This window comes from Salmo salar, chromosome 11, assembly GCF_965601325.2.
Source record: "Salmo salar chromosome 11, fSalSal1, whole genome shotgun sequence".
NCBI classification, from domain to species: Eukaryota; Metazoa; Chordata; class Actinopteri; order Salmoniformes; family Salmonidae; genus Salmo; species Salmo salar.
Window position 1 is genome coordinate 8,810,423 of NC_138301.1, and position 13,010 is coordinate 8,823,432.

The window sequence follows — 13,010 nt, forward strand, 5'->3', positions numbered from 1 at the left end:
ACTGGCTGCTTAGCAGTCAAAGAACAGGTGCAAGGAATCTCTGAACAGAGCGCATTGTCCGAGGAGATATGGCTTTACTCAATTTGGGGAGGAGGGGCCTATGTTCAATACAAAGTTAATATCGATTTAATGCTTGTCACTGCTCCTCTGAATCTTGTGGCATTTCTAATTCCCTGGATGTTCTGAGTTGTTTTGCACTGCATAAAGGTTAGCGTAGCCCTCACCGGAGAGCCTGTCTACAGTCCATACACAGCCGCATTGTAGTTAGGCTAAAGGACATTGACGAGTCAATTGAAATGTACAGTCGTTGGATACGCAATGAAAGTCAACAAACCGCTGTGCGTAACCTAGTCTTTGTGGTGTTTGGGCTGTTTTCAGAGCTGGTTTAAGAAAGGGTAGCATATTATGTCTATGGGGCTGTTGTGTTTATAATCACTTCTTTATCTGCAGTTATGTATAGAGTAGACCGGGTACTTTTTTTGTAGAAGACGGATATAATTTTGGATCATTGTCACACCATCTTCATTCTTCTTGAAAGAGTGAAATAAATGTTCCCCTAGGGCGAATTTATAGGCCTATAATGCAGTAATGAAATGGAGAATTCCCCCACTTTGAAAATGAAACGGGACACCTCGTCGTGAGACACTAAAGAGCGGTAAGATAGATGACTGGTGTCATTCGGGAGAATGCGTACCAGTCAGAGCAAGCTGAAAAGTTCATTTTCCTTGACGTCACCAACAAATAATGGTAGAATAATAAACAGCTAACCACCTGTCGGACCCTGGACACAATGTAACGGGCCATACAGAAGCGTTCATGCATGGGTAACATATTTACTCAACCCATTCACTTAACGACGCAGAAAGTGACACAAGACAATGGTTAAGTTAATCTATTTAGTAAATTGTTTTGAGATGTGGAGGCAGCGTTAAGGACCTGAGGTCCGGGTCTTTCACTAGACCCCTTTTCCGTTTCAATGCAGAAGCAGTCTGTCCAGTGTCAATTCGAGGGTGGGACACAGCGGGGGGAGGGTGGTGGGTCCTGTAATATTTTAGAGATGTGCTTTTAATGGCATTAATTCAGCCGGAGCCAGCTGTTTTTGCTCTGTTTGGTAAAAGAGGCCAAGACGTGGCAAGCTTGCAAAGCTAGTAGAAATTAGTTTCGGTGATCGAGGCTTCCTGCAAACCATCTGCTTGCAGTCACAAAGGGAGGATTTTTGGAGCAAATGAAAGAAATATAGGCTCATAAAAAAGCTTTGAAGGTGTAGTTACTTTTGCTGTTACCGGAGGCTTTCTTTTTTTGGGGTGGGGAGGGGGGGGGGGGGGGGGGGGGGGTTTACCGGCGCAGACCTTTCTTTTGAGCCACGCGGAAAGGCCAACGCACGTCTGATAAGCGTTCACTTTCTTTCACAAGGGAATCATTTCACGGAGGCGTTCCGTTTTAATTCACCGATTGTGATCACTTTTACATTCGATCGATGTTTAACCACTTAGGCTATCATTACTCGAATAACATTTATACCAAACATAGGCTAAATATAATAGCTGTAATGTCGATTAAACGTAGGCTACATTAAAAATCACGTGCTTAAAAGAATGCATTGAATTATGAGGCAAGAAAGTAGAAACTAACATAACATTCGTTTTTCGTTGGTTTTTTTTATGCTTTAAAAAAATCTCTTTAACCTTGTTTGTCCTGAAAGCAAATTATAGCCTAACTTGATAAGAATATATTTAGGCTAATATGAATTAAACATTTCTGGTAGGTCGAATGCAGTGAGTTGTGCAACTGACTAGGTATCCTATTTCCATTCCCTGATATGTTATTTTATTTCGTTAGCCGATATTTTTGTTTTGTTTTTTAAAAACAAATGCGTCTTACAAGCTTAGGCTTTTTGACACTTGGCTATGTTTTAGTTTTCCCTAAACTATTCGTTTGACATTGTTAGAATATGCTTACTATTTTAGCCTATACACTATTTCGGCACACAAAAAAACAGTAGCATGAATTAATTTTGGTTTGGAAATGGATTTTGTTTAACGCTAATGCCTGGTTAAAGACAGAGCAGACTAAACGCGACGGTAACATTAATGAATTTCGGTTTGGAAATGGATTTTGTTTAACGCTAATGCCTGGTTAAAGACAGAGCAGACTAAACGCGACGGTAACATTAATGAATTTCGGTTTGGAAATGGATTTTGTTTAACGCTAATGCCTGTTTAAAGACAGAGCAGACTAAACGCGACGGTAACAGGCTCAAATCCCGCTTTAATGTGAGTTTTATACCAGCTTTCAATGTGCGCTCATATGAATGCGTTTTAAATCAAATCACAGATGCACTTTTATTCAGCTGGTTAAAACAGCAGAACAAACCACGTCTATAGAAATAAAGCTTTTATTCCAGTAGGGCTTTTTGAAGGCGAGGGAGAGAAAGGGAGAGAGGGGCGCCATGGCAGCTGAGGGTGACAGTTAGTTCATGGTTAACAGGATCAGCAGTCCGCGGTTAGGGCCGCACACTTCTCCTCTGCGCTCAAATGTGCAGTGGGTCTGGGTCTGGCGCACCGAATGAAGACTTTGCACAGCCCGTGATATTTAACACATCTGTTAAAGCGTTCCTAGAGCAGAAATCCGTTTAAGACATTATTCCATGACGAGGTCCAGATTGAGTGTTGAGAATCCGATGAAACACGAAGCCAATTTACATTTTACCCAATCCACATATTCCTAAATAAATCCACACTTTAAAGTAGGCTAGTTATAAAGGATGCTAAATGAAACCATGGCGATTAGACTTAGCCTATCTTTGCTATCATGATTGTGAGAATAATTGTCACTATTCATAGCCTATATTATTGATGCATCATTGCAATATTCATGCGATATTTATTTATTATCATTGTTGTTGTAATACGAATGTTTTGCTGTTGCTGTCGTCGTTATGATCGAGTTATTGTAGTATTATTTTTAGTGGGATGTAGCTTTCATTAGAACTTTTGATCTATTAAAACACAGCAGGGGATCTGAATAAATATCGCTGCTTCTTCTGGTTAAGCCCTCATTCAGAAGCCCCAAATTATGTTTGAATCTTTTAGGATTGCTTTTTAATTAGCCTGCGTGCGTCTCCACTAAACAAAACCCAATTGCAGAGCCTCAATGGAACGTGGTCAATATGCAAAATTGATGACTATGCCTCTTTTGTGGAAGGGACATTGTGTGTTCCTTGCTTATGAAGTCTAATCCAATCATAAATTGCACTCTCTGGCCAATCAGCGCTCCCGGCACGGCGCTTGAAAGCGACCCATGTAGAGAACTTTGTTGAACCTCATTGTTGAGGCTGACAGTTCTGAAAGGATCTTTGGGGCAGCCTGCTATAAAACGCCTTCCCCAGAGTAGAGGGGCCAGAGGAGTAAAGCTAGTCATTCAGATTGGAACCTATCAGATCCTCATTTGTTCTTGACGGAGTATTTCAACAGATCGTTTCGTGTTGCGTTATACTACAGACGGGACCAAGATGATCCCAAGCATCCTTGCGCCTAATGCGATGTACCCAGGCCTTTACCGCCCCTCCGCCTCCTTGCCTGTACACCAGTCCCTGCAGAACGCATTTCCAACCCATTCCAGCTTCCTAGTTGAGGACCTGCTGCGGATAAGCAGGCCGGCGGGGTACCACCTCAGACGGACGCTCCCCCCAACAAGCGTCTCCCCGGCGACAACCACCACCACCATGTCCTTCAGTGCCATGCCACTGGAGCGCATCGTCTCTCCAACTGCCTTGAGGCGTGAATCATGCTCGCCGAAAACGTCACAACCGAGCAGTAAAGATCCAACATATCTTAAGTTTGGAGTCAGCGCAATCCTTGCACCATCACCAAAGACCGGTGAGTGTGAAAAAAAAGTTTGACCTTCTTTCTAATTGGTACTTTTAGCAGTTTCTTACACTTAAGCATATTGTAAAACAGATAAAACATGTTTGTCTCTTCATGAGTGTTGCCTTGATTGTTGGCGTTCCTTGACACATGGTATTTTCCTCTACAGCATCGTTGCCCCCCGCCATCCACCACAGTATGCACCCCAAAGCCTTCTCTCTCCCCTACTTCGACGGATCCTTCCACCCCGCTTTCTTCAGGTCTACATATTTCCCAGGTAAAGAACTAATCATGCACGCTCAGACACCGTTGAATTGCACTTTGCGCACAGTTGACACTCACCCCTCGACCGGGACAACGTTCAGAACTTTTCATATCAAAATGTTTTATTGAACGACTTTTCCAAATAATGCTTTGAATGCTTTCTGCAAAGCTCTGAAAGTTGCACCTTTTTGCACATGCCCTGTATAGGCACGCATATCATTGCGAAACTTAGCTTGTGAACTTTTCAGTGCTTTCAGAGTGGGTGTGGAATTGGTTCCATTTGCACTGAGCGCACTGGTCGCTAACATAGCCCTCTTTTCCCCAACCGCGAGTTAACCAATTATCCGGAATCATCACGGTTTCATTTCGAGACGGGCTGCGGTTCGGTCTCGGCCCCCCCACGGTCTCATGCATTAAGGCCATTTTGGTGTCTCCTCCGCAATGTCCCGCGTTTTCCCACAGGGCAGGGGCACTGGGCCACTGGCTGCCAACAATGCTTTCAGCACCATAACCAATTTGGTCAGCTCCCCCCTGCGCAAGCCACCCACGCACCCCAGAGTGACTTCTACCAGGCGGGCAAGAGGCGTGGACCAGTCATACACTAATTTCCCTATTAGGCGCCATTCATAGCTTTCAGTATTCTCACAAGACCACATAGCTCGTTGTTGTGCCTGATTATGGGAAGTGCAACCAGGAGTTGTGGACATTAAGGTGGTCTTAGCCCAAGGTATTTGTCAATACATGGTAGGCTTATAGATAGGCATACATGTGCAAGTGTGCAATAATTCAGTGGCGTGTAAATAATTCTTCTTTGTATGAACAATAGTCTAATCAGTGCACATTACAAATGTTCAGTGTTTTTACTATATCCCTGACCTGAAAAGCACACCATGCCTTAACGTCCTCCTTCGTCTCTCAGTTTTTTAAACTCTGGGGCCAATCAACAGGACGAGATAAATAATAATCTCTTAGAAAAGTCTATAAAGTCGCTAGTCCGTGCTTTCATTCAGACGAATCATAATGGGAGTTTGGGAGTCTTTTCATGGGATGCGCTGAATACCTTCAGAAAACAGCTCGAGCGGCCTGAATAGCTGTTCGTGTTCATTTAATGAAAATGATTTGAGGGCAGAACAAATGCACCCTGGGCCCCTCGGCATCAGTATTCAGGTATGCAGTGGTGTTTAGTTTGAAAGTGTAAATCTCCTTTTGTTGCGATAATATATGGCATTCGCAGCCTGTCCAAAGTCTTTTCTGCGTTAGTTCATTACTACACAATTACCGTTCACGGTTTATTAACTCCTCTATCCGTCCTCGCGGGGTCCCTTAAAGGATACGCTGCCTCCTTACCATACCAATGCGGCTGGGGACCGACCAATGTGCTAATTAGTCACCTCGTGCCATTTCACTCAAAAAGGAGACGTATTCCGCGGGCAAAGGGGGGAAGCATATTCAATCATAACAGATTGCAAAGTTTGTAGACGAGTGTAAAAAAAAAAAAAAAAGTAGGCTAGTTGGCTAAAGAAATAGCCTTCCAGGGGACCGATGTTAACGTAGCAATAGGCTTAAACTAGACGTTTTGGCGTGCTTTTATGAATGAACAGTGTTTATTTGTTGAATTAACGTTTCCCCCACTTCTTCTACAGCATCTTCATCGATCGTGCCCATCCCCGGGACCTTCTCTTGGCCACTGGCCAACAGAGGAAAGCCGAGGAGAGGGATGCTCAGACGGGCGGTGTTCTCTGACGTGCAGCGCAAAGCTCTGGAGAAGATGTTCCAGAAACAGAAGTACATCAGCAAACCAGACAGAAAGAAGCTGGCCTCAAAGCTCGGTCTCAAAGACTCACAGGTAAATCATTCACTTTGATTTGCCCAAGGGGAAGCTGTGCGTTAATACGCGTGTATTTACTCTAACGCATATGCATGCTAAAGTTGATTCTGTTTGTATTATTGAAACTCTGTAATAAAGTCAACCTCTACAAAGTGAAACTGAACTAACTGGCTATACTATTCCTTCTTCGCCAGGTTAAAATCTGGTTCCAGAACCGCAGAATGAAGTGGAGGAACTCTAAAGAGAGGGAGCTCCTGTCGTCAGGAGGTTGTCGCGAGCAGACCCTGCCCACTAAAACGAACCCACACCCAGACCTCAGCGACGTCGGCAAGAAGTCCTCCGCGGAGGAAGAGGACGACGAGACGGAAGAGGACCCATTCGGTGCTAGAGGCGCGCCTGGCCTTTGCCGTTCCCCCGCGGCGGGGCGCGAGTTGTCTAACAGCGCCGGATCGAACCTCTCGTCGCCATCTCTCTCCAGCAAGCACTCGGAATTCTCAGAATCGGATGAAGAAGAGATCACAGTTTCATAATGTATTTGTTTATAAAATGGTTATCCACAGATTAACTGTACCTGCATGACCAGGTTTACCAGAGGCTATATCCCTTCATTTAGACCCAACTAAGAAGAAATGTATTTTTCTTCATGTTCCACCATTTTTTAAAACAATGAACTTTTGTCCAAACAATTTAAGCTATATCCATGATTATTTCTTTTTAATATAACCGCAGGGTTTATTTTATAGGAAGGGCCTGCTCTTGCCTTTGACAGCAGAGTTTTAAAGTCAATTTCCTTCAATTCTACACATTTTGCCATGTGGCATATGGAAAATGTTGCAGCTTTAAAGCAAGTTTTCAGCAGTTCTATATATTTTACCATGGGGTGGAAAGAAAATGTTGCAATTTTATTATACATTTCATGCAATTCTACTCATTTTGCCATGGGGCTGAGAAACATTTTTGCCGTTTTAAAGCAAGTTTTCTACAGTTCTACACATTTTGCCATGGTGCAGAGAGAAAATGTTGAAATGTGATGTCATTCAGTTCCACTCATTTTGCCATGACATGTCATGTTAATGAAATCTGAGTGAGAGTGACTAACAAAATGAATGGGGCCCTGGGCCCGGTCAGTATTCGGCCATGATTTTCTACAAGTTTTGATAACTGGCTAGACTAATTTACCAATCTAAAAATTGTTTGCAGGAATGGCTAATTGAGTGACTGTCAGTGACAGACAAAACATGAGAAAAGCAGCCGATGCACAACCAAATTTAAAACTTGCATCTTGTGTATTCTAACTCTCAACAGTAAGTTGACAACCTGACTGAGTTTTCAAAAAAATATGGGGGGGCCCTAGTGGCCGTGGGCCCTAAGCGACCACTTATATCGCTTATGCCTGGAACTGTCCCTGTTTATAGATTATACTTAGAAATGATTTGCTGTTTTGCACAGCTCTTTCAATTGTACAGTATTTTGTACAACTATTTGTATGGACATTTTATGCCAAGAAAATTAAATTACATGGACTACTTAGAGTTTTTATTGAAAAGTGTAGAAATTTCGTGCATAATTTATACGAATTTGTTAATTCAATGTATTGTGTGTGTATATATATGTGTTAATATTTCACTATGTTTGTTATTTCAATGTATTGTGTGTATATATGTTAATATTTCACTATGTTTTGTACAAATACCAAATAAAATGTAACAGTTACATGATATAACTTCTGTTAAAGTGGAAATTGACAACACCAAAAAAAACAAAATATATAGACAGGTTTATGTTCATAGAGAGCCATAATTGATAAGAAAGTCACACTGCATTAATTAATAAATAACCATGATTTTTTTTTATTGAATCACAAATAACTTAAGACTAGTACAGTGACCTTGAGAATCAGCTCTCCAAGCCCTGGAGAGAACATTGATGATACACACCTGCTCCGATGCAAAAGAGACTGTACACAAAATACTGATTTTCAAGTAGTTACAAATTGGCTAGAAAAGTCATCAAAACGTTGCAAGGTAATCACGTATTTACACTTATGTTACATATATATATTTTACATAGCATAGAATTCTACACGTTCATTGAGTTTTAAGAACACGTGAATTCAACAGCGACATTCGTTTCACCATCCAAACTTCTCAAAGCGAGCAGAGTTTTCACAAGTGGATATACAGACTGACAAACACATACATATGGGTTTTTTTTGTGCTTGCATTTACTATGACAAGAAACCGCCTCCAAGCGTACAGACACAAATTTGATTTGTAAATGAACAAAGACTGTACCAGCTCCCCAAAAATGATTCACAAAATCTTTCACTTGCTGTACATCTCTTGGCAGTGCTGAAAAACCTTAAAGAACTGACATAAGGCTTGGCTTAAATTTTGTGTTCAAAATGAATGTTGCATAGGATTGATGACTAAGAACACCCGAACATTGAAAGATAATGGAAGCGATGCCGGAAACAAATAACTTATGGGACCAAAAAACACACTTCCCCTCCTATGATGAAGCTTTGGAGGAAAAGGGACAACATACACATTTCTGAAGCCAAGAAAACAATCTATTATGTTCTCACCTGAAGCCATAACCATTCTAAATCTTTAAACTTCTCCCATTTTGTACTCTCTCATTTGTACCTTTAAACATGAGCTCAAGTAAAATGACTTTAAACAAAGCAGGATATACACATTGTTACATATTCACTCAACATTTTGTCATGACAATAATAATCATTACACGTCGCATAATCAAAACAGACGACAAGCATGGCAAAGGCGCAAAGGGGTGTATAGAAGGTAGATGAGGTATAGAGATTAAAACAATTCCTTAATAATCGTTCCCCCATATTCATTACAGATCCATTACAAAAGGATTATTTACTTTGAGCACCAACCAAATGTACTTTTCTATCTCACAGGTCGTCCTTAATAAGTTATATCCAAACTTTTACAAACTTCTCAGCAATGGGAGTAATACAATTAATGACATGTTATTAAAGCCCAAGTCCCTTTCCCTATTCAAGCCCTAATATCCTCTTAATAACATGGCATTGGTGTTCGATATGACGATCGTTGTACAAGCCCACCTGCCTAGGCACAACGCAAAGAGAGTGTCGACTTAAAGCCCTGTAAGTTTACAGCCAAAAAGACAAAATAAAAAAGTAGCCTATGCACATAATCTGTTACAAAAAAGTAAGGCATCTTTTTAAGTTCAGTCCAGCACCAAAGTAGACTTTCGTCTGGAGAAGAAGCTTATGCTACGGCGACCCGTTTGGGACAAAAGGAGTCACATGTAGGTGCAGGTGAATGGTGATAGGTGTGTGTGTGTCACTGGGGGCATTGGGAACCAGTGAATTTGGTCTCTGTGGAGATGATGAAGATGACGCCTCCAGCACCATGCTCCAGAGGAGAGGGCCTGTAGCTCAATCTGTAGCCCAGTTTGGAGCACTGCAGCTGGGGCAGAGCCGCGAGGAGCCTGGCTTGTTGATGTGGTGGGTTTGGCTCAAAGATGCAGTCTCTTTGTTTTCTTAAATAAAGGAGACCATGGCACTGATGCTGATAAGGAAAATGACGATGACGATGAAGCTCCATACACAGTGTAAAATTCTGGTTTTGTCAGTTGTTTGTCTAAACGGTACATGAGGATTGGCTGAAGGAGAGCGGTTGGCCATGACGGTGCAAAAATAGAACAGTGAGGCAGCAGCCTTCTGTTTCACTCCTCTTTCTGTTGTTCAGTTCTTCTCTCCTTTTGGGTTGCCTGCACCCATCGTGTTCCTGATATGACAATTAAAGTGGCTTGATTTTTGTGGCGTGAGCATTCAAAAGAAAGGTTGCATTGGCTGAACATAAAAACATGAACTGGGAAGGAGGAGTCGTCGGATCACAATGTTGACTCCAGTGATGAGTCCAGGATGTCATGTTGGCGACTGTTGCTGTTAGAGTCGCTGTCGCATCTCTGAGGGCTGGAGGAAGTGGCTGCTTCCTTCAGCCTCATTAGCATATTAATCTGAGGACAGAGACGCCGGGGTCAAAGGTTAGCGTGAGCGTGACTGTGTGTGTGTGTCTGTGTTGTCTCATGGATCTGCAGTGCCTGCTTGTGTGCACACCTGACCTGTTTTGAGCATGTGTGTGTGCACGCACACTTTGTCTCACCAGTGGGTCTGCGTCGCTGTCACTCTGCGACGGCTCCTTCCTGATGCCCTCCCTGGGGGCGGAATAACCGTCGAAGCCCACGTCTTCTGGGCGGAGCTGCAGCAGCGGGGGCCAATCAGCAGGTGTGGGCGTGGCTGACCAGGGGTAGCTGTCAATCACCCAGCGTGCTGGGTCCTCCCACGCTGACCTACGGCCGTACAGCTACGGAGACGGATGGAGGGGAGAGAGCATTGTAAGTATCAATGTAGAGGTATGATAATAACATGGTAACACAGTGGGTGTGTGTGCATATATATATATATATATATATATATATATATATATATATATATATATATATATATATATATATATATATCTTTGCGACTGATATGTTTTAGTGTGCTTGTGTGAATGCATATGCATGTGTTGCACGTCTGTTGCACGCCTTTATGTACTTATAGCCTACCTGCAGTCCCTCTCTGATTGCCTCCAGCATGTAGGGGATGATGGAGTAGTTCCAGAGGTCAGTGAACCACACCCTGGATCCAGCGACGTCCATGGGACACGACAGGAAGAGGCGTGGCCCTGGGGAAGGCAAAGGTCAGAAGGATGTTAAATAGTGCCACTGTGCCTTTCCTTCCAATCCTCATTTGGAAAATGAGCTTTAAGGCCAGATGAGGTTATGAATATTGAGAATATTGTGACCAAAGCACATTAACATGCATGAAGATGTTCTCAGACCACAAAATTTGCCTAATGTCAAGATTAGTCCACATCCCACCCCATCGGTTTCGTAGATCCAGCTATATGCCTTAAACCCCAAATTAATGGAAAATATAAGCACCACAAATCTCAAAATTACTGTGATTATCTTTTCCATTTCTTTTGGATTGGGGCATATAGCTGGTTTATGACGTCGTTGTGCTTTCTACCGACCGATGGTAACGTCAGAGGAGCTGTGTGCCTCTAGGAAGCGGTTGAGGTGGTGCCAGACGCGAGGGATCCAATCGATGATCTTGACCAGCTCCAGGACGCGCTTGCGGCTGCCGATCTCCGTCTCGATCAGCTTCCTCCTCAGGTAGCGACCCAGGAAGCCCTTCACCGGCTCCAAGTGATTGGCACACAGCACCCATCTGATCACATACGCAAAACGAGAGACAGGAGGAATTAATTGTTAGTTACTCATTCATGAATACAGCAAGACACTCCATCTTTCCATTCTGAAGGAATGGAGAGTGCAGTGGATTGCTGCCCAGTCTGTTGCTGCCACCTAGTGATGAATCATGCAAAGTGCATTTCAAATTCAAACATTTTACTGTGTTTCCTTTCAGTTACTATTGATCTTCAACTGGTATATCTAGTGTTATTACGGCTGTTGAGTTAGCCCACCTGAAGTTGTGGTGGAGTTGTAGGTTGGGTGCTGAGGATGTGGCCTGGCTCATAGTACCGATGATGTACGGGCTGGGGACACACACACAGAAAATCAAGACATTTACAATAAACACAATTGTTTGTGTGTGTGCGCGCGCATGTGTGTGTACTCACCAACATTGGTATTTGCAGTTGAACACCCCGTTGAAGATCTCTCCCAGAGAGGAGACATGGTGCAGGTTATCCAGTATGACCACTAGAGGGCTCTCTGCCTCTAGTCCATCCCCGCTGCACTGCTCAGCCAGGCCTGACAGGTACTGACGCAATTCCTGGAGAGAAAGAAAGAAAGAGAGAAAGAAAGAGAGAAAGAAAGAAAGAGAGAGAGAGGTTTACACATCAAGTCTTTCTTCAATGCACAAAAACCCTACTGAGTTGCTTTAACATAGACCCACTGTTGAGTTCTGCCTCTTAAGACACATGTCTAATATAACAGAAAAAAAAAGGCAAATTAATCGTCACATCACACAATGTATCGTCTCGCCAGTCGGTGCCCCATGCTGCGGCGAAGGTGCTTCAGGGGCATAGCTACGTACCTTGCTAGACTTGTGGTCCACGTTGAAGGTGACGACGGAGTGAGGGGTCAGGGGTCGGCCCTCCTGCAGGAGCAGGTGTCTTGCCAGATGATTAGCCAGGTGTGTTTTACCGGTGCCGCTGGGGCCAGAGAGAATGACACGGCGGTGCTCCCTCAGCAGAGACACGTAGCGCTGCAGCATGGGCTTGGGGATCAGAGTGTCAAACACCAGGCAGTCCACACTCTCACTGCTCACACCTAGAGAGGGAGAGAGAGGCAGAGAGAGAGAGGGAGAGAGAGAGAGAGGGAAACACTTACACAGAGAACACAATACACACCAGATTGTAAGGAGAGACACAGACATTTAGAGAAACACACGCGCTCATACCTTTGAGCCTGATGTTGATGGTGTCGCTGTCTCCAACCAGGTAGCCGCAGGGAAGCAGCTCGGGGGTGTGAGCGACGCCGGTGTTGCTATGGCGATGCACATCCCCAATGTTGTATCCCTCCACACTGTCACAGGTCAGCCCCAGCTGGCTCACTGGGTCCACATGGGTGATGTACTCCTAAAGAAGCAGGAGGGCAAAGGTCAAGGGTTAGGTGATACGCAACTCCACTATGAATTTCTTGTGTCACTTATTTTGATATTGGAAAGATAAATAAAATGAATGAAACCTTTATCCGCAAATTAAGTAATTCATTCAAATTGTTTACCTTGAAGAGGCGGCGGACCACTCCATCCAAGACGTCCCACTTGGTTTTACCGCTCACACCGATACAGCCAATCAGGAAGTGGCGAGCTCTGGCCTCCTGGGAGAGGTCCTCGTCCAGACTGACCACTATCTTCACGTGCTGTCCCTCTTTCCTCATCACTCCATCTCCCACTGTATCATCCAACAACATGTCTGAGAGGAGAGAGGGAGAGGAGAGTGAGACTCACACATACACCCATTCACAACAACAAA

General features: G+C 43.7%; 2 protein-coding genes across 16 annotated transcripts in view; one reads left to right on the forward strand and one right to left on the reverse strand.

The window, feature by feature from the left end:
* The first annotated feature begins 3,203 nt into the window (after positions 1-3,203).
* On the forward strand, positions 3,204-7,671 carry dbx1a (developing brain homeobox 1a). Its single transcript, XM_014126317.3, has 4 exons — positions 3,204-3,878; positions 4,036-4,143; positions 5,774-5,976; positions 6,153-7,671. The coding sequence occupies exons 1-4, from the start codon at positions 3,512-3,514 to the stop codon at positions 6,486-6,488; spliced, it is 1,014 nt and encodes a 337-aa protein (XP_013981792.1). The 5' UTR covers positions 3,204-3,511; the 3' UTR covers positions 6,489-7,671.
* Positions 7,672-7,784: 113 nt separating this feature from the next.
* The window catches only part of nav2a (neuron navigator 2a), a 310,780-nt gene continuing 305,554 nt past the window's right edge, over positions 7,785-13,010 (reverse strand). For all 15 annotated transcript variants that reach the window (XM_082957697.1, XM_082957700.1, XM_082957694.1 and 12 more), the window contains 9 exons: positions 12,760-12,950; positions 12,434-12,611; positions 12,068-12,303; positions 11,649-11,803; positions 11,493-11,564; positions 11,040-11,236; positions 10,570-10,688; positions 10,122-10,322; positions 7,785-9,975 (listed from right to left, as the gene is read on the reverse strand). In XM_082957697.1, coding sequence (XP_082813823.1) covers positions 9,850-9,975; positions 10,122-10,322; positions 10,570-10,688; positions 11,040-11,236; positions 11,493-11,564; positions 11,649-11,803; positions 12,068-12,303; positions 12,434-12,611; positions 12,760-12,950 — 1,475 coding nt within the window. In that variant the 3' untranslated portion in view covers positions 7,785-9,849. The remainder of the gene's footprint in view (positions 9,976-10,121; positions 10,323-10,569; positions 10,689-11,039; positions 11,237-11,492; positions 11,565-11,648; positions 11,804-12,067; positions 12,304-12,433; positions 12,612-12,759; positions 12,951-13,010) is intronic.